General features: G+C 45.8%; 1 protein-coding gene across 1 annotated transcript in view; it reads right to left on the reverse strand.

Moving 5' to 3' along the window:
- Positions 1-27,492, reverse strand: part of LOC144338877 (polyprenol dehydrogenase) — a 317,444-nt gene that overhangs the window by 177,746 nt on the left and 112,206 nt on the right. Inside the window, exons 2-3 of the mRNA XM_077989802.1 lie at positions 19,809-19,916; positions 2,407-2,475 (exon numbers count right to left, since the gene is read on the reverse strand). Of these exons, the coding sequence (XP_077845928.1) occupies positions 2,407-2,475; positions 19,809-19,916 (177 nt within the window). The remainder of the gene's footprint in view (positions 1-2,406; positions 2,476-19,808; positions 19,917-27,492) is intronic.

Raw genomic sequence — 27,492 nt, forward strand, 5'->3', positions numbered from 1 at the left:
TAGGGTTTCACCATGTTGGCCAGGCTGGTCTCCAACTCCTGACCTCAGGTGATCCACCCGCCTTGGCCTCCCAAAAAGTGCTGGGATGACAGGTGCGAGCCACCGCACCCGCCAGAATGATGATTTCTATCATTGATTACAAGTGTTGGGGAGGGTGTAGAGAAAAGGGGGCCCTCTTACACCATTGGTGGGAACGTGAATTAGTACAGCCACTATGAAAAACAGTACAGAAGTTCCTCAGATCATTAAAGATAAAAGCACCACGTCATTCAGCAATCCCACTACTAGGCATAGACTCAAAGCAAATGAAATCGGTGTATCAAAGAAACGCCTGCATTCATACGTGCATTGCAGCACTATTCACAGGAGCCAAGATATGGAAACAATTTAGGTGTCCAACAACACACGAAAGGATACAGACAATATATACCTATGCCCGATGGAATACTATGCAGCCATAAGAAAGGAGGAAACCCTGTCTCCCACAGCAACATGGATGGAACTGGAGGCCATTACTCTAAGGGAAATCACTCAGAAACCGAAAGTCAAATCCCATTGTTCTTATGTCGAGTCCAACTTCCTGGGTCCGATGCACAGACTTTGGCCGAAGGACGGATGAACAAATGCACTCAGACACAGGTTTGCAGTGAAAGAGTGGGCTAGGGGATGGGGCCGCTCCCAGACACGGAGCAGGGTGTTGTAAAGAGTCAGTAGCTGCCGGGTGCGGTGTCTCACGCCTGTAATCCCAGCACTTTGGGAGGCCAAGGTGGGCGGATCATGAGGGCAGGAGATCGAGACCATCCTGGCTAACACAGTGAAACCCCGTTTCTACTAAAAATACAAAAAATTAGCCGGGCGTAGTGGCAGGCGCCTATAGTCCCAGCTACTGAAGAGGCTGAGGCAGGAGAATGGCGTGAACCCGGGAGGCGGAGCTTGCAGTGAGCCGAGATGGCGCCACTGCACTCCAGCCTGGGCAATAGAGCGAGATTCCGTCTCAAAAAAAAAGAATCAGCAGCCGTGGCTTTGACAAGCTGGCACTGCGGGCCTTTATTTAGTAGAGATTTAATGACAAAGGCCTTGAGTCAACACATTCGTGGGCAATTCATATGGTTGTCCCCCTAACCTGGAGAGAGGGACAGAGTAGTTCTGTGCGTGGATGATTAAAGGCCAGGTTCTGATGTGTAAGTAAACTAACTTATCTAGATCAGTTTCTTTACATTCCCCTTGTTATCTAACCTAAGCTTTCAGGCACCAGATAAGAGAATCTGGCTGCCTACAGCCAAATCTTATTCTGAAGTGTTCGTAAAATGTTCCGGCCTTCCAAGAAGGTTTACATCTTTCTACAATTTTCCCCACCACCCTGACCGACCTCTTGCATTCTTCCTTATAAGTGGGAGCTAAATAATGTGTCTATATGGACAGACAGTGGAATAACAGACATTGAAGAGTCAGAAGGGCGGGAGGTGGGAGAGGGGCAACGGATGAAGAATTACCTGTCAGGTACAATGTACACGATTCAGGGGTTAGCTATACTAAAAGCCCAGACCTCACCACTACGCCATTCATCCACGTAACAAAAACTGTACTTGCGCTGCCTACATGTATACAAATGAAAAGTAAAATAATCAAATAAAAGGACAGAGCATTGAGAATCTGGAAGGATATTAGAAAGTTGTGTGCACACCTTGCTCAGTGTGAACAGGCAGAAAGAGCACACCAGAATTTGGTCTGGCACCTGGTCGAAAATCTTAAGGGCAAGCACATTCCTGTTTGAGTTATCTTTTTTTCTTTCTTTTTTGTTTTGAGACAGAGTGTTGCTCTGTCTCCCAGGCAGTCCTGGGTTCAAGCGATTCTCCTGCCTCAGCCTCCCGAGTAGTTGGGATTACAAGCGCACGCCACCGTGCCTGGCTAATTTTTGTATTTTTAGTAGAGACGGGGCTTCACCATGTTGGCCAGGCTGGTCTCGAACTCCTGACCTCAGGTGATCCACCTGCCTTGGCCTCCCAAAGTGCTGGGATTACAGGCGTGAGTCACCACGCCTGGCCTAATTTAGCTTAAGTCAAGAACTCCCGACCAGCAGAGGCACCTCCTGGCATGTGCCCTGGAGGTCAACAAGAAAGGACAATGGCTCCTGATCCCCGGGGAACCCACATTTGACTAAGAGTGCAAGCTACCAGCACATCCGCACGCCTTTCCCAGCAGGTGTCGGAGCTGAGCGATGCTATCTTCGCCTTGCCTTCACCATTTCCTGCTCTACGATGGGGCCAGAAATCCCCAAAAGAAACTGCAAAAAGCTGAGGCATCGCTCCCAAATGCCACTTGGCACATGACTGAAGCTCAGCCATGCACCACGCAAACGACCTGTCCCAAGGGGGGAAAAAAAGCCATTGGAGTATCTCTCAGTACCTTTGTCGTTCAAGGTTTCTTCTTTTATTTTGCTTACAACTTGTTTGGCTTTGCTGTCATTATTTCCAGCTAAAAGGATAAAAAGAAAAAAGATACAGTGACTTGGATGATCATCCAGAAACTATTAACTGCAAAAAAAAAAGGTTTTTAAGAGAAGTATAACACAAATTTGAAATGTGCCTTTGATGGACTTCCCTTTTTGCTAGCGTTTAACTTGACAGTCATTTTGGCAGACTAAAGCTATGCATTTAAGAGCCAATTTCTTTAGCCTGCATCGGCAGAAAGTACGAATGCATTACACATTCTACTTTTCAATAATGACAGGGACTCAGGGCACCTGCTGGCGTAATTTGCACGTGAGAGCGGAGAATAGCATACGCATAAAAATGTGCATTAAAATGTCAGGATGGAAATGGAATTTTCAAAGGAGCTTTTACGCTAGGAACATCCCAGTGTGCACTCACAGACTGCGCAATGCACGTGATCACAGACCGCGCTTCCTACTGCGTGCTCACGATTTCTTTCTTTTTCTCATTTTTAATTGTACTTGAAGTTCTGGGGTACATGTGCGGAAAGTGCAGGTTGCTTACACAGGCATACACGTGCCATGGTGGTTTGCTGCAGCCATCAACCCGTCATCTAGATTAGGTATTTCTCCTAATGCTCTCCCTGCCCTAGCCCTCCAAACCCCTGACAGGCCCCAGTGTGTGGTGTTCCCCTCCCTGTGTCCATGTGTTCTCATTCTTCAGCTCCCACTGATGAGGGAGAAGATGCAGTGTTTGGTTTTCTGTTCCCGTGTTAGTTGGCTGCATGCTCAGGATTTCTTATTCCTGTCTCTGCAGCTCTGTAAAACTCTTCAAGTGAGGTTTCAGGAATATGCCTTTAGAAGGATGGAAAGAGGTGTTTTGCCTACAAGGCATGTTACAGCTAAAATAAAGACAAGGAAATCTGGGGTGAAAGAACATTAATTAGGTGTTTATTATTAGTATTATTATTTTTTTTTTTTTGGAGACAAAGTCTTGCTCTGTTGCCCAGGCTGGAGTGCAGTGGCGCGATCTCAGCTCACCACAACCTCCACCTCCCCGATTCAAGCAATTCTCCTGCCTCAGCCTCCCGAGTAGATGAGATTACAGGCACCTGCCACCATGGCTGGCTAATTTTTGTATTTTTAGTACAGACGGGGTTTCACCATGTTGGCCAGGCTGGTCTTGAACTTCTGACCTCAGGTGATCCACCCGCCTGGGCCTCCACAGTGCTGGGATGACAGGCATGAGCCACCACACCCGGCCTGGTTTCTTTAATGTCTTAGGAAGTGAACGTGTGTTAAACAGGAGACTATAGTCTGATCTTTTCATACTCATTTTTTCAAATGTCTTTGACCAGGGAGGTTGCATTTTAAGGTGTTTCTGAAGGGGCAGCTCTTGAGGGGAATGGAGCTTGGCAAATTCTTCCTCCTTCAGCCTCATCCTTCATTAACCTGTTGGCAACGTGTGGTGTTAACTGCTTTCCAAGGTGAGCAAAGCCCAAAACTCCCTTTCAGAGAGGGTCATGGAAAAAGTGTTGAGAGAAGGGAGATGAGATCTAGCAGGTGAAGTGCACAGGCTTGAACAAGAACCTCCTGGGTGCCAGGAGAGCTGGAAGGGAGGATCAGGACACCAGCTTCAAACAGCTGACCTGCAAGGAGCAGGTACCAAGGGGGTGGGGCCAGTCTATCTCCATCCTACCTGCACCCAGCCCGAGCCAGTGAGGTATTCCGAAGTACAGCACCATCCCCGGCTCTGCGTGAAAATACATGACCAAACAATCGCTCTCTCTGGCATTCCTGCATGCTGAGTCAACATAGTGTGTTGAATTTACACACTCCAACACAAGTAAGACACCATGCGGTTTGATATCCTACCATTGTATTCGGTATTCTTTCTTCTGGATTAAGGCCACGGGCTCCCAAATTAACTACCAGAATGCACTTTTCAAAAAACAATGAGAAGTGTTTTCAGCAAGGAGTTAAAAAATATCTAAGAGAGGAGAGGCAGTGAAACAATTGAAGTTGGAAATGTGTTTGGCTCCAGCGGGAGACGGCTAAGATCAATAGCGTGAAGCCCATCCTTCGGGGCAGAGTAAAAGGAATATCTAAATTGGCACTCCCTTGAAGGAATTCAAAGTTTCAAACATCAGAAGACTGAAGCTGCCAAGGTAATTTGCACCTTTGACTTCCTTAAAGAAATAGAACATGATATACTGTCGTCATATATTTGCTTTCGGAGTCTTTTGGCGCTGAGGAGGCGGCAGGCATTTCAGGGAGGTGGGTTTCGAGGGGAGGGAGAGGAAGAAATAGCCTGAAAGCTATATTCCATCTATAAATGTCTTATGCATCCAACACAAAACAAAACAAGAAAGGATAAAAAAATTCAAAGTCAAGGTAACCTTTACACTGGGGCCTTGTACATTCATGAGCTGATTTATGAAATCTCATGAACTTTTAAAATCTAAGTAGTCATCCACTGCTGGGCAGCTCTGCTGTATCAGTCATCGCAAGATCAAAGGGTGCGGCCAGGCACGGTGGCTCACACCTGCAATCCCAGCACTTTGGGATTTGGGAAGCTGAGGCGAGCAGATCACGAGGTCAGGAGTTGAAGACCAGCCTGGGCCGGGCGCGGTGGCTCAAGCCTGTAATCCCAGCACTTTGGGAGGCCGAGACGGGCGGATCACGAGGTCAGGAGTTCGAGACCATCCTGGCTAACACGGTGAAACCCCGTCTCTACTAAAAAATACAAAAAACTAGCCAGGCGAGGTGGCGGGCGCCTGTAGTCCCGGCTACTCGGGAGGCTGAGGCAGGAGAATGGCGTAAAAACCCGGGAGGCAGAGCTTGCAGTGAGCTGAGATCCGGCCACTGCACTCCAGCCTGGGCGACACAGCGAGACTCCGTCTCAAAAAAAAAAAAAAAAAAAAAAAAGAAGACCAGCCTGGCCAACATAGTGAAACCCGGTCTCTACTAAAAATATAAAAATTAGCTGGGCATGGTGGTGCATGCCTGTAATCCCAGCTACTAGGGAGGCTGAGGCAGGAGAATCACTTGAACCAGGACCCGGGAAGCAGAGGTTGCCGTGAACTGAGATCAGGCCACTGCACTCCAGCCCAACTCTGGTGACAGAGCCCAACTCTGTCTCAAAACAAACAAACAAACAAACAAAAAGCCAGACATGGTGGCAGGCGCCTATAATCCCAGGTACTCTGGAGGCTGAGGCAGAAGAATCGCTTGAACCCAGGAGGCAGAGGTTGCAGTGAGACGAGATCGTGCCACTGCACTCCAGCCTGGGCAACAGAGCTAGACTCCATCTGAAAAAGAAAAAAAAAGGAAAATCAAAGGGAAACATGCTGGAAGGTGGGACGAAGTAAGAAGGAAGCCTCCACCTTCCCATGAAAGACCAACGTGGCCAGAAAAAAGCTGGGAGCATCAAAAAAAGCCAGGCGAAGCGATTATTTGGGAAGACCACCTTCATGGGCAGGGCATTTTCCATGGCGGCACAGTCAACACTGGCATAGGACAGAGGCAGCACATTGGAGGAATGGAGAAGGTGGGGTGGCATGTGCGATATCTTCTTCGGCCAGCGTCACCTTCAGCAATTGTCTCCTCAGATCTGGAGGGAGCTTCTTTAAGGAACTGGATGTGGGACATTTGCTGGAGTAGTTCCTGCATTTACTGAGCAACTGCTGCATGTGCAGAGAAACACCACACACAAGTCCCCAACACAGTGCATCTGCCTTCTGCTCCATCCCTCGTATTTAGGGGTCTGGGGAGGGAAGGCATTACATGTTCTATGTGCAATGGAAATTGGTACCGTCATTACGGAAAACAGTGGAGATGGGGTTTCACTCTGTTGGCCAGGCTGGTCTTGAACTCCTGACCTCAGGTGACCCATTCGCCTTGGCCTCCCACAGTGCTGGGATGACAGGCATGAGCCACCACACCCGGTGTGGTTTCTTTCATGTCTTAGGAAGTGAATGTGCATTGGACAGGAGACTACAGTTGGATGTCGTCGTCATTTTTTTTAAGTATCTTCGACCAGAGAGGTTGGATTTTAAGGTGTGTCTAAAGGGGTGGCCTTATTTTTTTTTTGAGAGTTCCTCAAAAAATGATCAATACACCTACCATAGGATCTAGCAACCTCACTCCTCCGTATAGATCCAAAGGAAATGAAATTAGCACTTTGCAGAGACATCTAGACTCCCGTATTCATTGCAGATGGGTGCGGTGGCTCACACCTGTAATTCCAGCACTTTGGGAGGCCAAGGCAGGTGGATAACCTGAGGTTGGGAGGTTGAGATCAGCCTGACCAATATGGTGAAACCCCGTGTCTACTAAAAATACAAATTAGCTGGGCTGGGTGGTATGTGCCTGTCATCCCAGCTATTCAGGAGGCTGAGGCAGGAGAATTGCCTGAACCTGGGAGGCGGATGTTGTGGTGAGCCGAGGTCACGAAATGGCACTCCAGCCTGGGCAACAAGAGCGAAACTGCATCTCAAATAAATAAACAAATAAACCTACCATATGATCTAGCAATCTCACTCCTCCGTATAGATCCAAAGGAAATGAAATGAGCACCTTATGGTGATATCTACAGTCCCATGTTCACTGCAGCCTGACTCACAAGAGCCAAGCTATGAAACCAACCTAAGTGTCCACCTAAGGATATGTGGACAAAGAAAACGTGGGATTCTACACCATGGAATACCATTCAGCCTTTTAAGAAGGGGAACCTGTCCTGTGATACAATATGGATCAACCAGGAGTACATCACATTAAGTAAAATAAGCTGCAGAAAGCCAAATCCCACATGATCTCACCCATATGTAGAGGCTCCAGAAGTCGAACTCACAAGAAAAAGTATTATGGTGATTACTGGCCGGGCACAGTGGCTCACGGCTGTAATCCCAGCACTTTGGGAGGCCAAGGCGGGTGGATCACGAGGTCAAGAGATCGAGACCATCCTGGCCAACGTGGTAAAACCCCGTCTCCACTAAAAGTGCAAAAATTAGCCAAGTGTGGTGGTGTGCACCTGTAGTCCCAGCTACTCGGGAGGCTGAGGCAGGAGAATTGCTTGAACCTGAGAGGCAGAGGTTGCAGTGAGCCGAGATCACGTGACTGCACTCCAGCCTGGCGACAGAGTGAGACTCCATCTCAAAAAAAAGAAAGAAAGAAAAGAAAAAGTATTATGGTGATTACCAGGTGCTAGGGGGGTGGGTTGGTGACATTTTGGTCAAATGACACCAAAGGTCAGTTTGACGGAAGGTATAAGTTCAAGAGATCTATTGTACTAAAGGTGACTAAATTAGTGACTTATAGTCTTGAACTTGACTATAATTAGTCACAGTGACTATAATTCATATTTGAAAATTGCAAAGAGAGTAGATTTTCCGTGTTTCCAAAAACACACAAAAAGAAACACGTAAGGTAATGGATATGCGAATTAGCTTGAATTGGCCATTCCAGATGGAAACATATATTGAAACCACACTTTGTACACCATAAAAATATGTCACTTGTTTTTGTCAATTAAAATAAGTAAATAGATAATGAAATACAAGTTTAAATATTTTACATGTGTCACAGGTACTATTCATGGACAACACGAAGTATATGTGGCACAAAGTCACTTTTAAAAGACAGTTGCAATTTAGATAACCTAACCCAGCTAGACTTCCTGTGACCTACAAAACTAGATTTCATGATGACCAACACAACCGCACCTCATCATACTCTAACCCAACTAAATCTCATTAGGACCGGCCAAAATACACCTCATCATACCCTAACCCAAATAGATCTGATTATACCTTAACCCAACTAGACCTCATCATGACCTAAGCCAACTAAATCTCATTATAACCTAGCCCAAATAGACCTCAACATGACCTAATACAAATATATATCTTTATGACTATACCAAATAGACCTCATCAAAACTTAACTGAATCTCATCATGACCAACCACACTAGACCTCATAACTTAACCAAACTAGACCTCATCATGACCTAATACAACGAGATCACATCATTACCAACCCAACTAGACCTCATCATGACCTGACACAGCTAAATCTCATTATAAACCAGCCCAACAAGATCTAATCATGACTGACTGTGACTAGATTTCATCATGACCAACCCAACTACCTCCTCATGACCTAACTAACTCTCATAATGACCAACCCAACTATACTTCATCATAACTGAACCCAGCTTAACTACATCATAACCTAACCCCACAAGACTTCATTATGACCTAATACAACTACATCTCATCAAGGCCAACAAAACTAGTCCTCATCATGACCTAACAAAATCTCATCATGACCAACCCAAATAGACCTCATCACAACCTAATCCAAGTAAATCTCCTCATACCCTAACCCAAGTAGAATCTATCATGACCTAACCAAACTAGACTTCATCATAACCTAACCAAACTAGACCTCATCATGACCTAATACAACTAGATCTCATCAAGACCAACCCAACTAGACCTTGTCATGACCTAATTATATCTCATCATGACCAACGAACTAGATCTTATCATAATATAATCCAACAAGATTACATCATGACCAACCCAACTAGACCTCATCATAACCTAACCCAACTAGATCTTATCATGACCTAATACAACTAGATCCCACCATGAGCAACACAACTAGACCTCATCATAAACAAGCTACATCTCATTATGACAATGAACTAGATCTCATCATAACCTAACCCGCCTAGATCTCATCATGACCTAATACAAGTAGATCTCATCATGAACAACCTACCAGATCGCATCATAGCCTAGCCCAACTAGACTTCATTATGACCTAATACAACTAATTCTCATAATGACCAATCCCACTAGACCTCATCATGACCGAACCAAATTGGACTTCATCATAACCTAACCCAACTAGACCTCATCATGACATGAGACAACTAGATCTTATCATGACCTACCCAACTAGAACTCATCATGACCTAACTAGAGCACATCATGACCAACCAAACAGATCCCATTATAACTTAATCCAACTAGATCTCATCATAACCTAATACAACTAGATTTCATCATGACCAATGCACTAGACCGCACCATATCCTACCACAACTGGATCTCATCATGACCTAATACAACTAGATTTCATTATGACCAACCCATCTAGACCTCATCATAACCTAACTAGATCTCAACATGACCAACCAACTAGATCTCATCATAACCTAAACCAACTACTACTCATCATGACCTAGTACAACTAGTTCTCATCATGACAAACCCAACTAGACCTCATCATAACCTAACTAGATCTCAACATGACCAACCAACTAGATCTCATCATAACCTAAACCAACTACTACTCATCATGACCTAGTACAACTAGTTCTCATCATGACAAACCCAACTAGACCTCATCATAACCTACCCCAGCTACATCACATCATGACCTAATACAACTAGATCTCATCATGACCAACCTACTAGATATCATCATAACATAATTCAATTAGATCTCATCATGACCTAATACAATAGATTTCATAAAGACCAGCCCAACTATACCTCATCATAACCTAACTCAATTAAATCTCCTCATACCCTAACCCAACTAGACCTCATCATGACCTAACCCAACTAAATAAACCTCATCATAATCTCACCCAACTAGACCTCATCATGACCAAATACAACTAGATCTCATCACGACCAACCCAACTAGACCTCATCATAACCTAACTAGATCTCATCATGACCAACCAACTAGATCTCATCATAACCTAACCCAACCAGATCTCATCATGACCAACCCAACTAGACCTCATCATAACCTAACCCAACTAGATCTCATCATGACCTAATACAATTAGATCTCCTCATGACCAACCCAACTGGACCTCATTATAGCCTAACTAGATCTCATCATGACCAACCAACTGGACCTCATCAGAACCTTACCCAACTAGATCTCATCAGGACCTAATGTGACTAGATCTCATCAGGACCAACCCAACTAGACTTCATCATAACCCAACTAAACTTCATTACAACATAATTAGACCTCATCACTATCTACCCTTCCTGAGGACTGTACAAGAGATTTCTTATTATTGGAAAAAAGCAGTATAATTTCAAAACAGAAACAAAAAGATTTTGAGCCCAAACCAGAGTCACCAATCTGTGGCTAAACCTGGTCTGCAGCTAGATATTGTACAAAAAAGTTTTACTGGAACACAGACTTTCCTGTTGTTTTAAATATTACCTATGGGTGGTTACTCACTACTAGGGCAGAACTCATAGTTATGAGAGAAACATATGAACACATTTATTACCGGTCTCTTTACAGAAAAAGTTTACCAACCCCACCTACATCTTAGATGACATTCCATTAAGCATTATGAAAAAAAATGATCCCCCACCAAAACAATATTTTGAAACAATGAAACTAAGATCTTGTGGACAGATGGGAATTTGAACAACTGATATATGTGCCTCATCATATTAATGTGCTTCAGTGGGACCCAGGTTATAATCTGAATTATTTTACAAGTAGTTGATTATTCTTTAAATATTAATAAATTTTAATTAAAAATTTGAAGTTAAATATGCTCATCTCTTATTCTGTATTTAATATAAAATTCATTGTGTTCAATGATTTTTTTCATTAATTGACTTTGAATCAAACTGTCTTACAAAATGAAAAAATGCCTCTCTCAGAATAAATCCAATTATCCTCAAAGTCACACAGGGGAGATAAGACTGAATAATTGATTGGATTGACTTGAAGGGTCAAAACTGTAACTCACAGTGAAAAGTAAACACTGACATCAGGAGCTCTGTGGGAAAGGAGACAGGTAGGGTGCAGATGTGGTGTTTACTTTCTGTTTATCTCCAGAAAAAAGGCACATTGGTGCTGACATACACTGCTCCTGATGCTCAGTAAACATCATCTAAATGAAGTGGTAACACTTGAGACTCCCATGCACATGCACCAGAAGCTTGCTCACATGTCTTCATTGCTTTGTTCCTACAAAGTCCTCAGTCAACTAGACCTCACTGTGACCTAACCAAACCACATATCATCATGATCTAACTCAACCTGTCATCATGATCTAATCCAACAAGACTTTATTGTGTTGTATTCAACTACCTCATGATGACATAACCCAACTAGACCTTATCATGACCTAACCCAACTAGACCTCATCATGATCTATCCATTAGGCCTCATCATGACCTTCCCAACTAGATCTCATCATGCTCTAACCCAATTAGACCTCATCATGACTTACCCAACTAGACATCAATGTGACCTAACCCAACTAGAACTCATTGGTTCTTAACCCAACTAGACTTCATCATGACCTAGCCAAACCACACATCATCATGATCTGATCCAGCTAGATCTCATCATGCTATTACTGAAGTAGACTTCATTAAGACCTAATTAAATCACACCTCATAATGATCTAACTCAACCAGTCATCCTAATCTAATCCAACAAGATTTCATCAATGTGACAACTAGACCTCAATGTGACCTAACCCAACTACATGTCGTCAGGACCTAACTCAACTAGACCTCATCACGACCTACCCAATTAGATCTCAGAGTGACTTAGCCCAACTAGATTTCATCATGACCTAAATAAGTCACATATCATCATGTCTAATCCAATTACATCTCATCATGCTCTTATGGAATTAGACTTCATTAAGACCTAATCAAACCATTCCTCATAATGACCTAACTCAACCAGTCATCATGATCTAATCAAACAAGACTTCATTACATCCTATTCAACTACTTCATCATGACATAACCAAAGGAGACATTATCATGATCTAATACAACTAGACTTCATCATGACCTGCCCAACTAGATCTCGTCATGACCAAACCAAACTGTACCTCACCATGATCTAACTCAACCAGACATCATCACAACCTCATACAACTAGACTTCATCATGACCTGCCCAACTAGACCTCATCATGACCAAACCAAACTGCACCTCATCATGATGTAACTCAACCAGACATCATCACAACCTCATACAACTAGACTTCCTCATGACCTGCCCAACTAGATCTCGTCATGACCAAACCAAACTGTACCTCACCATGATCTAACTCAACCAGACATCATCACAACCTCATACAACTAGACTTCCTCATGACCTGCCCAACTAGATCTCATCAAGACCAAACCAAACTGCACCTCATCATGATGTAACTCAACCAGACATCATCACAACCTCATACAACTAGACTTCCTCATGACCTGCCCAACTAGACCTCATCACGACCGAACCAAACTGTACCTCACCATGATCTAACTCAACCAGACACCATCACAACCTAATACAACTAGACTTCATCATGACCTGCCCAACTAGATCTCATCATGACCAAACCAAACTGCACCTCATCATGATGTAACTCAATGAAACGTCATCACAACCTCATACAACTAGACTTCCTCATGACCTGCCCAACTAGACCTCATCACGACCGAACCAAACTGTACCTCACCATGATCTAACTCAACCAGACATCATCACAACCTAATACAACTAGACTTCATCATGACCTGCCCAACTAGATCTCGTCATGACCAAACCAAACTCTACCTCACCATGATCTAACTCAACCAGACATCATCACAACCTCATACAACTAGACTTCCTCATGACCTGCCCAACTAGATCTCATCATGACCGAACCAAACTGCACCTCATCATGATGTAACTCAATGAGACATCATCACAACCTCATACAATAGACTTCCTCATGACCTGCCCAACTAGACCTCCTCATGACCTCAACCACCACGATGAGGCAAAAAAGCACAAAGAAATGGGGTGTTTTCTTCCCTTCCTAGTTTAATGAAGAATTAAACTAATAATTAAACATTGCCTAGCTTAATTAAGAATTAAGAAGACGAAAAGATCATTGCACTGGAGGAGACACAAGGTCAAATATAACCAGTATTGGATGTAAGTCCTCCCATCTTTGTTCAATCTTGAGGGTCTCTCTTCACCCTACTCCACCATCATTGAAGCCACTAGGCCCACATCCAGCCAACCTTCAGAGAATACCTATTGCTCTCCCTGTTCGAAAAATCAGCATCATTTTGACCCAGTCATCTCAAATATTGGCAGAAGTCTGAGACACGGAAAGTCCTGCAAAGTTTGTCATGTCGTTAATGACAGAGCAGATATCCACCTAGCATGGATGGTCAAAACCAAGGGTTGGAATCCATCACCATCTCACAGTCTCCACGCTAAATCTCAGAACCCCTCCTGTCCTACGTCTTGTCTCTGATTTCCTCAGGTCCCAGGGAGATGTAAACAGATCATGAAAGTGCTCAAGTTCATAAGAACTTCTAGAAATATTCTCTCAGATGGGCACCCTCTCTCACAGGGTCTCCTCATCTAAACCCAATCCTTTTGCATCTAGAGGGGGTGCAATAAACTGAATGTTTGTATCCGTCCGAAGTTCCTGCGTTGAAACTCTAACATCCCTGGTGACTGTGTTGGGAGGCAGAGCCTTGTGGGATGATTAGGTCATGAGAGTGGAGCACCATGAATGGAATTAGTACCCTTATAAAAGAGACCCCATCCAGTTTCCGCCACGGGAGGACACAGGACAAAGTGGCCATCCACAACCTAGAAGACAGACTACACCAGAATCTGACCATGCTGACCCCCTGGTCTTAGGACTTCCAGCCTTGAGAACTATAGGACAATAAGTTTCTCTGGTTTGCAAGCCACGCGGTCTGCAGTATTGTGTTACAGCAGCCCAAACACACCAAGACAGGAGAGTTATGGACATGGATGAACTTGACAATTTCAAGAAATTGTCATAAACTTTTAACTTCTCCCAGTCTATTATGAGAATGGGGCCGGGTGCAGTGGCTCATGCCTGTAATCCCAGCACTTTGGGAGGCCGAGGCAGGCAAATTATGAGGTCAAGAAATCAAGACCATCCTGACCAATATGGTGAAACCCCCTCTCTACTAAAAATACAAAAATTAGCTTGCCGTGGTGGCACACACCTGTAGTCCCAGTTACTTAGGAGGCTGAGGTAGGAGAATGGCTTCAACCCGGGAGGTTGTGGTAAGCTGAGATCGTGCCACTGCACTCCAGCCTGGGCAATAAGAGTGAAACTCCATCTCAAAAACATAATAATAAAAATAAAATAATAAAATAAAATAAAGAGAATGGGGCCAGGTGCAGTGGCTCACGCCTGTAATCCCAGCACTTTAGGAGGCTGAGACGGGCGGATCACGAGGTCAAGAGATTGAGACCATCTTGGCCATCATGGTGAAACTCCATCTCTACTAAAAATACAAAAATTAGCTGGGTGTGGTGGCGCACTCCTGTAGTCCCAGCTACTTGGGAGGCTGAGGCAAGAGAATCGCTTGAACCCGGGAGGTTGAGGTTGAAGGGAGCTGAGATTGTGCCACTGAACTCCAGCCTGGGCAACAGAGCGAGACTCCATCTCGAAGGAAAAAAAAAAAAGAATGGGTGAAAAAATGCTCAAGTGGGAGTTAGATACAACTTTGAGTAAAAGAACGGCTTGATGGAAAGAAAGAGACTGAAATAGACCAAAAAGTGCTCACCTGCTCCCAAAGCCCAACAAATCATTAATCCAACAAGATTTCATTACCTTCTACTCAATTACCTCATTATGATATAGCCAAACAAGATGTTATCATTATCTAATAAAACTAAGCTTCATCATGTGAAACAGTACACACGTCTGTATACTATTTTACAAACCCTGAAGCCCATGAGAGAAAGATGGTTGTATGAGGAAGGGAACTGCCTGTACAAAATTATTTTAAAAGTGTCCGGGCACAGTGGCTCACACCTGTAATCCCAGCACTTTGGGAGGCCCAAGCAGGCAGATTGCTTCAGCTCAGGTGTTCGAGACAAGTCCGAGCAACCTGGTGAGACTCCGTCTCTACTAAAACTACAAAAAATTAGCCAGGCCTGGTGGTGCACACCTGTGGTCCCAGCTACTTGGGAGGCTGAGGTGGGAGGATCGCTTGAGCCCAGGAGGCAGAGGTTGTAGTGCGCTGAGATCATGCCATTGCACTGCAGCCTGGGTGACGGAGTGAGACCCTGTCTCAAAAATGTGAAAGTTGAGAAGAGCCATGACACAGAAAAATTTTAAGTTGTGCACTCATGTTTTGCAAAAGCCAAAAAGGCTCAAACTTAAGTGAAGGACAGAGCAAGGAGCCATGTGCGCTGACATGAACCACGCATCTCCAGGGAGAACAAACAGAAGGCCAGATGGGCTGAACGTGGGGTTTCCCCCTCTGAGTCAAGGACTCCTGGGGATTCCCGCATGAAATTCAGGAGGTTAGCGTCAGCAAGGTTGGCATTTTCTTCTTTTGCAAATGAAGATGAGAAAACACAGAGGTGTGGGCAGCAGCCGTGCATTTGCACCAGCAGAAACTGCCACGGAGATTTTTGGATAGAGCCAACTCAAAGCCAAGTGGATCGCCATCGAGGCTCAGAACCAGAGCAGCTATTGAAACACACGAGGCTCAGAACCAGAGCAGCTATTTAAATGCATGAGGATATCACAGTTTCTATCGGATAGATTTTGTGCATACGATGATGTGGAGAGCTCAGTTTTTCCTTATACCTTTTACATGCATGTCAACTTCATTGATTCGTAATATGATGACTTTTAGCCTGTACAATGAGGCATCAACAGACATCCAGAGGTTCAAGGCCCAGAAAGGCTCCGTGCTGAGCCCCTGGTCACCAGATCAGACTCATGCTCTTACGCTTGAGCCTTTTTGGCTTCTGCAAAGGTGTTCAAGGCCCAGAAAAATCTCTGTCCTGGACAGAGCTCCTCCAAGATAAGGAAGAACTGAGACGAATTCATGTTGAAATCTCCAGCCCTAAGCATTGTTTATGATCCATGACCATCTTTCCATAAATGACAACAAGGGAAAGAAGGAGAAAGAATGGCAGAAAGGAAGAAGTCAGTCAATAATGGGCATTGGGTTTGGAAAGTCTTTTTTTTTGAGACAGGGTCTCACTCTGTCGCCCAGGCTGCAGTGCAGTGGCGTGATCTCGGCTCACTGCAATCTCCGGCTCCCTGGCTCAAGAGATGCTCCTGCCTCAACCTCCCAAGTAGCTGGGATTACAGGCGCGCACCATCATGCCCAGCTACTTTTTATATTTTTAGTAGAGACAGGGTTTCTACTAAAGTAGCTGGGATTACAGGCACGCACCATCATGCCCAGCTACTTTTTATATTTTTAGTAGAGACAGGGTTTCTACTAAAGTAGCTGGGATTACAGGCATGCACCATCATGCCCAGCTACTTTTTATATTTTTAGTAGAGACAGGGTTTCTACTAAAGTAGCTGGGATTACAGGCATGCACCATCATGCCCAGCTACTTTTTATATTTTTAGTAGAGACAGGGTTTCACCATGTTGGCCAGCATGGTCTCCATCTCCTGACCTCATGATCCACCTGCCTCGGCCTCCCAAAGTGCTGGGATTACAGGTGTGGGCCATTGTGCCCGGCCTGGAAAGTCTTAAGTGAATATGATCCTGCATATCTAAAACCAGACCTACAGTATGATGTTTATAAAAGCAGACATCATATAACAGTCTTTCATTAAAAGCAAAGGGTGCCCAGGCATAGTGGCTCACACTTGTAATCCCAGCACTTTGGGAGACCAAGGTGGGAGGATTGCCTCAACCCAGGAGTTCCAAGACCAGCTTGGGCAACATGGCAAGAGCCTGTACCTCCAGAACAATTTGTTTATTTTTTTGAGACCGCGTCTCACTCTGTCACCCAGGCTGGAGTACAGTGGTGCAATCTCAGCGCCCAGCCGCCAAAATAATTTTTTTTAAATAAGCCGGGGCCAGACACAGTGGCTCATGCCTGTAATCCCAGCACTTTGGGAGGCTGAGGCGGGCAGATCACCTGAGGTCAGGAGTGTGAGACCAGCCTGGCCAACAAAGCGAAACCCCATCTCTACTAAAAATACAAAAATTAGCCGGGCATGGTGGTGGGCACCTGTAATCCCAGCTACTCGGGAGGCTGGGGCATGGGAGTCGCTGGAACCCGGGAGGCAGAGGATGCTGTGAGCCGAGATTGTGTCGCTGCATTCCACCCTGGGTGACAGAGCAAGACTCTGTCTCAAAAATAAATAAATAAATAAATGAATGAATAAATAAATAAATAAATAGAGTTTGGCGTGGTGGTGCATGCCTGTAGTACCAGCGACCCGTGAGGCTGAGTCAGGAGGATTGCCTGAGGCCAGGAGTTTGAGGTTGCAGTGAGCCATGATTACATCACTGCACTGCAGCCTGGGCTGACAGAACAGGATCCTGTCTGAAAATAATTAATTAAAATTCAGGTGGGGTCAACAGTGAGCATCATACGCATTAAGGTTTTTATTTTTCCAAGCTCATCTCCACACATCATTTAAGCTAGCTGATTTAAACTTCCCCAGGTATGCAATTGATGCTCCCTCCCCCTCCCCCATCCCCTCCCCATCCCCTCTCCTTCTCCCTCCCCCACCACCTATTCTTCCCACACCCCCTCTCCTTCCCCCTCCCCCACCTCCTTTTCTTCTCCCACCCCCTCTCCTCCCCCCCACCCCCTCTCCTTCCCCCTCCCCCACCCCCTCTCCTTCCCCCTCCCCTGCTCCCTCTTCTTCCCCCACCCCCTCTCCTTCCCCCTCCCCTGCTCCCTCTTCTTCCCCCACCCCCTCCCCGTCCCCTCTCCTTCTTCCTCCCCCACCACCTATTCTTCCCCCACCCCCCTCCTTCTCCCTCCCCTGCCCCCTTTTCTTCCCCCACTCCCTCTCCTTCCCCCCACCCTTCTCCTCCCTCCCCCACTCCCTCTCCTTCCCCCTCCCCCGCCCCCTCTCCTCCCCCCTCCTTCTCCTTCACCCACCCCCTCCCCCTCTCCCCCTCCTTCACTGACAATAGTAGAATGGGTTAATTCCAACTGTCCTCATGTTCCCAGTTGAAGGGAGACCTGAAGAGGTCCCACCTAAAGAGGAGTCAGAGCTCATGATAAGCTTTTAGAGAGATTTTCAAAAAGAAGAGCAGAAATCAAACATCGAGTGTCTACAGGGCATGGATGCAGAAAAAACAAGTATCCCACAAAATTGTTCAGATTCTGTCAGGAGGTTGTGTTTGAACAAAATTCAGAAATTGAAGTCCTAAACCCCAGGACCTCAGAATGTGACTGTGTTTGGAAATAAGGTCTTTAAAGTGGTGATTAAAGTAAAATGAGGTCACTAGAGTGGGCCCTGATCTAATCGAACTGGTGTCCTTATAAGAAGAGCATATGAGGACACAGACACACACAGAGGGATGACCCTGTGAGGACACAGAGAGAAGACGGCGCCTACAAGCCCAGGAGAGAGGCCTTGGGAGGAACCAGCCCTGCCCACCCCTGGATCTCAGACTTCCAGCCTCCAGGACTGTGGGAGAATCAATGTCTGTTGTATATAAGCCGCCCATTCTATGGTAATTCTGTGATAGCAGCCTGAAATAAACTAAGACATCTCAGGAGAAGAGGAGATGAAAACACACAGAGAAACGACCCTGTGAGGATGCGGGGAGAACACGGTGTCTCCAAGCCCAGGAGAGAGGCCACAGGAGGAACCAGCCCTGCCCTCATTGTGATATTAAACATCCAGCCTCCAGAATTGTGAAAACTAAATTTTGGCTTTTTATTAACCTCCAGTCTCCTTCAGATACTTTGTTATAGCAGCCCTAGTAAAGTAATAAAGATATATGGTTATTTCCTTCCAGGAAACCATGTGAAAAAAAACACAGGATCGATATGGAAGCAGCACATATATCTATTTCCAAAAGAGTACAACAATTTCCTGTGTTTTCCAGGTTTTGAATATCACCTTTATGAGTTTTGTGGATCTGACTGAATTTTCTATATGCAAATCAACATTTGCATACATGTCTAAATGAACAACTAAGTAGCTCACGTTAGGTATAAAATACAACTAACTGCCAGGCATGGTGGCTCACACCGGTAATCCTAGCACTCTGGGAGGCCAAGGCAGGTGGCTGGCTTGAGCTGAGGGGTTCAAGACCAGCCTGGCCAGTGTACTGAAACACCATCTCTACTAAAAATACAACAATGAGCCGGGCGTGGCGGTGCCTGTCTGTAAACCCAGGTACTCGGGAGGCTGAGGTGGGAGAATTGCTTGAACCCAGGAGGTGGAGGTTGCAGTGAGCCGAGATCGCAGCACTGCAGTCCAGCGTGGGCTGACAGACTGAGACCCTGCCTCAAAAACAAAAACAGCAACAACAACAAAACCCAAAAAACAAAAAACACAAGTAACTGTCAAAGTCATCACCTATGATAACATGCATGCCGAGTCTCGCCAGATGCTTCGCCGTCGAATAGCCGATGCCATCTGTCCCTCCCGTCACGATAGCCACACGGTCAGGTTGTCGGGGGAAACCTGAAAAAGAGGAAGAGAAAATCATCAAACTAAGATTTAAAAGCAGAGCACATATTTGTGAGAATTAAGCCTCCAGAGACGCAGGATGCCAAAGGGAGGGATGGTTCCATTCCTTCTGCTTCTGTTCCTCTTGAATTCCCACAGGCTCAGGAGGCATGGATGTATTAAAGTGGATTAGTCTCGCGTAATGACAGTGCAATGAAAAACCCCCTGATAAATCCCGTCATCCCCCACGAGTCCCTGGCAGGCGCTGGAATATGCCGTCCATGTGACCGGCAGAAAGGCCTGCGGCATGGATACCCTTTCAGAGGCGAGCGAGAATCCTGAGCTAACCTCTGCTCTCGGGGCAGCACCGGGCAGGACACCTTTGTTGGTTTGCGTTGTAAAATGTAGACTTTATCGGGATGTAGGCATGGTGGGGCCAACAGATCAGGAGGCTGCTCTTGAGCAAGTGGTTTGTTACTCACAGGTTCCAAGAGGAGGGGCGTGTCACGCCACTCAGGACCACACAGGGGCACACCCAGTTTGGTCAGGTGGGAAGACAAAGGGGACAAGAGCTCTCCTTGTGGTTTCCAAGGGAAGGAACAGGTGAGGAGGCTTAGCGCGGGCTGGTGTGAATGATTTCAGCAGACTCTGGGGCACAGGGGCCGTCCCTGACTCTCTGGTACCTGGTTTTGGGGTGGTTACGGCAGGTGGAGAGTGACGTGGAATGGGCAAGCCCAATAAAGGAGATGGTTGGGGGTGGATTCTGGCTTGGTGGGTTTGCATACGAAAGACAGGCTCACAGATGGGTTGTTCACCACCTCCGGGGATTCACTAGCCGTGGGAGGGGCAGGGTCTCTAGGGCTGACACGGTCACGGAAGTCATGCATCAGAACCCAGAAAATAAAAGCCTGCCTTCTCTCCATCTTTCCTTCCTTCCTTCCCTCTTTCCTTCCTTCCTTCCTCCTTCCTTCTCTTTTTCCTTTCTTCCTTCATTCTTTCCCTGCCTCATTCCTTCCTTTCCTCCCTCTCTCCTTCCCTCCCTCCTTCTTTCCTTCCTTCCCTCCCTCTTTCCTTTCTTCATTCCTTCCTTCCCTCCCTTTTTCTTTCCTTCCATTCTCCTTCCTTCCTTCCTTCCTTCCCTCCCTCTTTGCTGTCTTCATTCCTTCCTTCCCTCCCTTTTTCTTTCCTTCCATTCTCCTTCCTTCTTTCCTTCCTTCCTCCCCTCTTTCCTGTCTTCACTCCTTCCCTCCCTTTTTCCTTCCTTCCTCCTTCCTTCCTTCTTTCCTTCCTTTCTTCCCTCCCTCTTTACTTCTTTCCTTTCCTCTTTCCCTCCTTTCTTCTTTTTTTCATATATTTATTTTTTATTATACTTTAAATTCTAGGGTACATGTGCACAACGTGCAGGTTTGTTACACATGTAGACATGTGCCATGTTGGTGTGCTGCACCCATTAACTGGTCATTTACGTTAGGTATGTCTCCTAATGTTATCCCTCCTTGTCTCACTCCTTCCTTCTTCTTTTCCTCTTTCCTTCACTCCCTCTTTCCTTCCTTTATCCTTCCATCCTTTCCTCTTCACTTCTCTCACTTTTTCCTTCCTACCTTCCCTTCCCTTCCTCTTTACTTCCTTCTCTCACTCTTTCCTTCCTTCTTTCCCTCTTTCCTTCCCTCCCTCTTTTCTTTCTTCCCTCCCTCTTTCCTTCCTTTCTTCCTCCTTCCTTCTGTCCCTATTCCAACCCTTCCCTTCTTCTTTTATAAAATATGTGCAGAGCCCACACTCGGTGCCCAGCATGCAGGGAACGAACTAGACCGACATAAACATGTTCTCTGCCTCCAGGAGATTTCGTTCCCCTGGGTAAGATGCCATCCATTGTAAATACACAGATGTGTCTGGAAATAAGCCAGAACTTTCCAGATCTCACACCTTCCAGTTATGAGTGAACTTCAAAGGAAACCCCGAGCAAAGGAAGAAGAGGAGAGGTCGATGCGGTGATTCTGGATGGAGGGTGAGAGGAAAACCCTCCGAGGAGGGCCTCCTGAGCTGATGCTGTGACGGGGAGAGCAAAAGCCCAGCACGCCTGCGATATTCCAGGAAGAGGAAGGCGGCTGGCTGGAGCCAAGCACGTGGAAAGAGGGAAGAGAGGAGGGAAGAAGGTGCAGGGGCACCCCGCACAGTTCGTGAGCTTCTTTCTCTCCGGCAGACCGGGCGTCATCACAGGGCTCTGAGCTGAATCTGTGATATGTTTCACAGGAAGGAATGAAGGGATAGATTCATGGAGAATCCCCTCGAGCTGGAGGAAGACATGGCTATCAAGGGTCCCCTGCAGCAGTCCCAGGGATTGACGGGGGAGCTCGGCCACAGTTCAGCACAGGTGGTATGAGAGGTGGTGGATTCAGAACGTGTGTCACAGGTGCAGGCAACAGGTGTGCTGGTGGGAGTCAGACATCTGGTGTGCAAAGTCAAAAACCAATCACAAGGCAAGGACAGAGACGGGGACACGATGAGGCAAGAATGAGTCCTTGTACAGGGGGCTGAGAAAATGCAAGAAGGGAACTTCCATGAATTCCCTGGAGAAGGGAAGACTGACGGAAAAGTGGATTTTGTAGGCAGGAAGTCAGGCAAGTCGCTTTCTGTGAATTATTACAGACACATATGACCTTTTTCAAGTTTTGTGCAGGAGATTATTTTCTTCAACATATTTGGAATGTTCTTTATTAAAACATTAAGCCTGAGTGTCCACCAACAGATATTCTGATTTTTTAAAATACGGCACATATATAACATGGAATAGTACGCAGCCATGAAAAGGAATGAAGTTGTGTCTTGTGCTGCAGCAACACAAAGTGAACTAGAGACCATTATCCTAAGTGAAACAACTCAGAAACAGAAAGTCAAATACCACACGTTATCCCTTATAAGGGGAGTTAAATAATGTGTACACATCAACATAGAGCATAAATTAATAGACATTGGGGACTCAGAGGTGTCACAGGGTGGGATGGGATGAGGGACGAGAAATTACCTATTGGCTACCATGCGCGTTATTTGAGTGATGGCCTCACTAAAAGCCCAAACATTAGCACTATGCAATATATTCGTGTAACACAAGTGTACTCATACCCACGAATCTATAAAAATACAAAGGTAATTTAAATAGCAATAAGGATTATAAATCATTCTGCTATAAAGACACGCGCACACGTATGTTTATTGCGGCACTGTTCACAATAGCAAAGACTTGGAACCAACCCAAATGCCCATCGATGATAGACTGGAGTAAGAAAATGTGGTACATAGACACCATGGAATACTACGCAGCCATAAAAAAGGATGAGTTCGTGTCCTTTGCAGAAACATGGATGAAGCTGGAAACCATCCTTCTCAGCAAACTCACACAAGAACAGAAAACCAAACACCGCATGTTCTCACTCATAAGTGGGAGTCGAACAATGAGAACACATGGACACAGGGAGGGGAGCATCACACACCGGGGCCTGTCAGGAGGTGGGGGGCTAGGGGAGGGAGAGCATTAGGAGAAATAGCTAATATTGATGACGGGTTGATGGATGCAGCAAATCACCATGGCGCCTGTCTACCTATGTAACAAACCTGCACATTCTGCACATGTACTGCAGAACTTAAAGTGTAATAAAATAAAATAAAATAGAATAAAATAAAATAAAACGAAAAGGCCTATGCTACTTTTACATTTTGCCTTTCCCAAGTGTAAAAAATTTCGTGTCTCCTCTCCCCCAAAAATAATTCCTATGTTGAAAACATTCCATCGCCAGGGTGACGGTATGAGGAGGTGGGGCCTGTGGGGGAGGCTCTTCAACATATAATTTATTTGTCAGCCTGTACATTTCAATGACAGTATTGTGTGAACAGTCCTCTCGGTGTGTAAGACTTTTACTATTTGGCTTGATACACGCGTGAATCGATGAAAAGTTCTGTCCACCTAGAACACTGCATCATAAGTTTTCCACACGCTTAGGTTTTCTGCTGTATTCCTCGTAACCCGAAGGTAGAAGTTGTACAATGACATTCCCATGTTCCTGACCCAAGCTAAGGGACTTGGAATTACTACATGTAGTCTCAGTAGATGTACTGATGTTCTTAATTTACTAAGTTTATTTTAAAAATCGGAATATATTATTAAATCCTAATTACGAACACGCACGCTATGCTTATATGCTGGGTGTGTATAAGTCTGTGTCTGTGAGGGTGTGTGTGTGTGTGTACATGCTGCGTGTGTATAAGTCTGTGTCTGTGTGAGGGTGTGTGTGTGTGTGTACATGCTGCGTGTGTATAAGTCTGTGTCTGTGTGAGGGTGTGTGTGTGTGTACATGCTGTGTGTGTATAAGTCTGTGTCTGTGTGAGGGTGTGTGTGTGTGTGTACATGCTGCGTGTGTATAAGTCTGTGTCTGTGAGGGTGTCTGTGTGTGTACATGCTGCGTGTGTATAAGTCTGTGTCTGTGTGAGGGTGTGTGTGTGTGTACATGCTGCGTGTGTATAAGTCTGTGTCTGTGTGAGGGTGTGTGTGTGTGTGTGTGTACATGCTGTGTGTGTATAAGTCTGTGTCTGTGTGAGGGTGTGTGTGTGTGTGTACATGCTGTGTGTGTATAAGTCTGTGTCTGTGTGAGGGTGTCTGTGTGTGTACATGCTGCGTGTGTATAAGTCTGTGTCTGTGTGAGGGTGTGTGTGTGTGTGTACATGCTGCGTGTGTATAAGTCTGTGTCTGTGTGAGGGTGTGTGTGTGTGTACATGCTGTGTGTGTATAAGTCTGTGTCTGTGTGAGGGTGTGTGTGTGTGTACATGCTGGGTGTGTATAAGTCTGTGTCTGTGTGAGGGTGTGTGTGTGTGTGTACATGCTGCGTGTGTATAAGTCTGTGTCTGTGTGAGGGTGTGTGTGTGTGTGTACATGCTGGGTGTGTATAAGTCTGTGTCTGTGAGGGTGTGTGTGTGTACATGCTGCGTGTGTATAAGTCTGTGTCTGTGTGAGGGTGTGTGTGTGTGTGTACATGCTGCGTGTGTATAAGTCTGTGTCTGTGTGAGGGTGTGTGTGTGTGTGTACATGCTGGGTGTGTATAAGTCTGTGTCTGTGAGGGTGTGTGTGTGTGTGTACATGCTGTGTGTGTATAAGTCTGTGTCTGTGTGAGGGTGTGTGTGTGTGTGTACATGCTGCGTGTGTATAAGTCTGTGTCTGTGAGGGTGTCTGTGTGTGTACATGCTGTGTGTGTATAAGTCTGTGTCTGTGTGAGGGTGTGTGTGTGTGTACATGCTGTGTGTGTATAAGTCTGTGTCTGTGTGAGGGTGTGTGTGTGTGTACATGCTGGGTGTGTATAAGTCTGTGTCTGTGTGAGGGTGTGTGTGTGTGTGTACATGCTGCGTGTGTATAAGTCTGTGTCTGTGTGAGGGTGTGTGTGTGTGTACATGCTGCGTGTGTATAAGTCTGTGTCTGTGTGAGGGTGTGTGTGTGTGTGTACATGCTGCGTGTGTATAAGTCTGTGTCTGTGTGAGGGTGTGTGTGTGTACATGCTGGGTGTGTATAAGTCTGTGTCTGTGAGGGTGTGTGTGTGTGTGTACATGCTGCGTGTGTATAAGTCTGTGTCTGTGTGAGGGTGTGTGTGTGTGTGTACATGCTGCGTGTGTATAAGTCTGTGTCTGTGTGAGGGTGTGTGTGTGTGTACATGCTGTGTGTGTATAAGTCTGTGTCTGTGTGAGGGTGTGTGTGTGTGTGTACATGCTGCGTGTGTATAAGTCTGTGTCTGTGAGGGTGTCTGTGTGTGTACATGCTGCGTGTGTATAAGTCTGTGTCTGTGTGAGGGTGTGTGTGTGTGTACATGCTGCGTGTGTATAAGTCTGTGTCTGTGTGAGGGTGTGTGTGTGTGTGTGTGTACATGCTGTGTGTGTATAAGTCTGTGTCTGTGTGAGGGTGTGTGTGTGTGTGTACATGCTGTGTGTGTATAAGTCTGTGTCTGTGTGAGGGTGTCTGTGTGTGTACATGCTGCGTGTGTATAAGTCTGTGTCTGTGTGAGGGTGTGTGTGTGTACATGCTGCGTGTGTATAAGTCTGTGTCTGTGTGAGGGTGTGTGTGTGTGTACATGCTGTGTGTGTATAAGTCTGTGTCTGTGTGAGGGTGTGTGTGTGTGTGTACATGCTGCGTGTGTATAAGTCTGTGTCTGTGTGAGGGTGTGTGTGTGTGTGTACATGCTGCGTGTGTATAAGTCTGTGTCTGTGTGAGGGTGTGTGTGTGTGTGTACATGCTGCGTGTGTATAAGTCTGTGTCTGTGTGAGGGTGTGTGTGTGTGTACATGCTGCGTGTGTATAAGTCTGTGTCTGTGTGAGGGTGTGTGTGTGTGTGTACATGCTGCGTGTGTATAAGTCTGTGTCTGTGTGAGGGTGTGTGTGTGTGTACATGCTGCGTGTGTATAAGTCTGTGTCTGTGTGAGGGTGTGTGTGTGTGTGTACATGCTGCGTGTGTATAAGTCTGTGTCTGTGTGAGGGTGTGTGTGTGTGTGTGTACATGCTGCGTGTGTATAAGTCTGTGTCTGTGTGAGGGTGTGTGTGTGTGTGTACATGCTGCGTGTGTATAAGTCTGTGTCTGTGTGAGGGTGTGTGTGTGTGTGTGTACATGCTGCGTGTGTATAAGTCTGTGTCTGTGTGAGGGTGTGTGTGTGTGTACATGCTGCGTGTGTATAAGTCTGTGTCTGTGTGAGGGTGTGTGTGTGTGTACATGCTGCGTGTGTATCAGTCTGTGTCTGTGTGAGGGTGTGTGTGTGTGTACATGCTGCGTGTGTATAAGTCTGTGTCTGTGTGAGGGTGTGTCTGTGTGTGTACACACATATTTCTCAGCCCCAAAATGCCAACTTCCTAGTCGAGAAAGAAAACACTAAAATCTTCCAGCTAAAGTTAGAAAAGCAGCAAGTGTCCATCCTGTTCTCTGTGATGCTTTTTTTTTTTTCTTTTGAGCTGGGGTCTCGTTACACTGCCCAGGCTGCAGTGCAGTGGTACAATCATAGCTTGCTGCAGCCTCGACCTCCTGGGCTCAAACGATCCTCCTGCCTCAGCCTCCCAAGTAGCTGGGACTACAGGTGAGAGCCACCACAGCCGGTTATTTTTTTTACTATTTTTTTGTAAAGATGGGGTCTTGCTGTGTTGCCCAGACTGGTCTTGATCTCCTGGGCTCAAGTCATCCTCCCACCCCGGCCTCCCAAAGAGCTGGGATTCCAGGAGTGCGCCCTGTCCTTTAACATGTTATTGGAGATATTATCCAACGTGGTCAGATAAATAACTACAACAGATACAAGAACTGCAGAGGGAGAGTCAAAATATACTTTGCAGATGACATGATGGTATGCCAGGAAAAAACTAACAAAATCAACATTAAACAAATCCAAGAAGAGAATTCAGGAAGGTAGTCAGAAAATTCAGAAGCAAATATCAACAGCTTCCATAAATACAGAAACAACTGGCAGCTTAAAAAGGCATGGGAAGAGACAGTCCTGCTGATAATACAGAAACAACAGCAACAGTGAAATGAGACTTGGTCATCGAGAGTGTGCAAAGCCTCTATCAGGAAACCTTCAGG

The sequence above is a fragment of the Macaca mulatta genome, chromosome Y, assembly GCF_049350105.2.
Source record: "Macaca mulatta isolate MMU2019108-1 chromosome Y, T2T-MMU8v2.0, whole genome shotgun sequence".
In the NCBI taxonomy this organism is placed as follows: Eukaryota; Metazoa; Chordata; class Mammalia; order Primates; family Cercopithecidae; genus Macaca; species Macaca mulatta.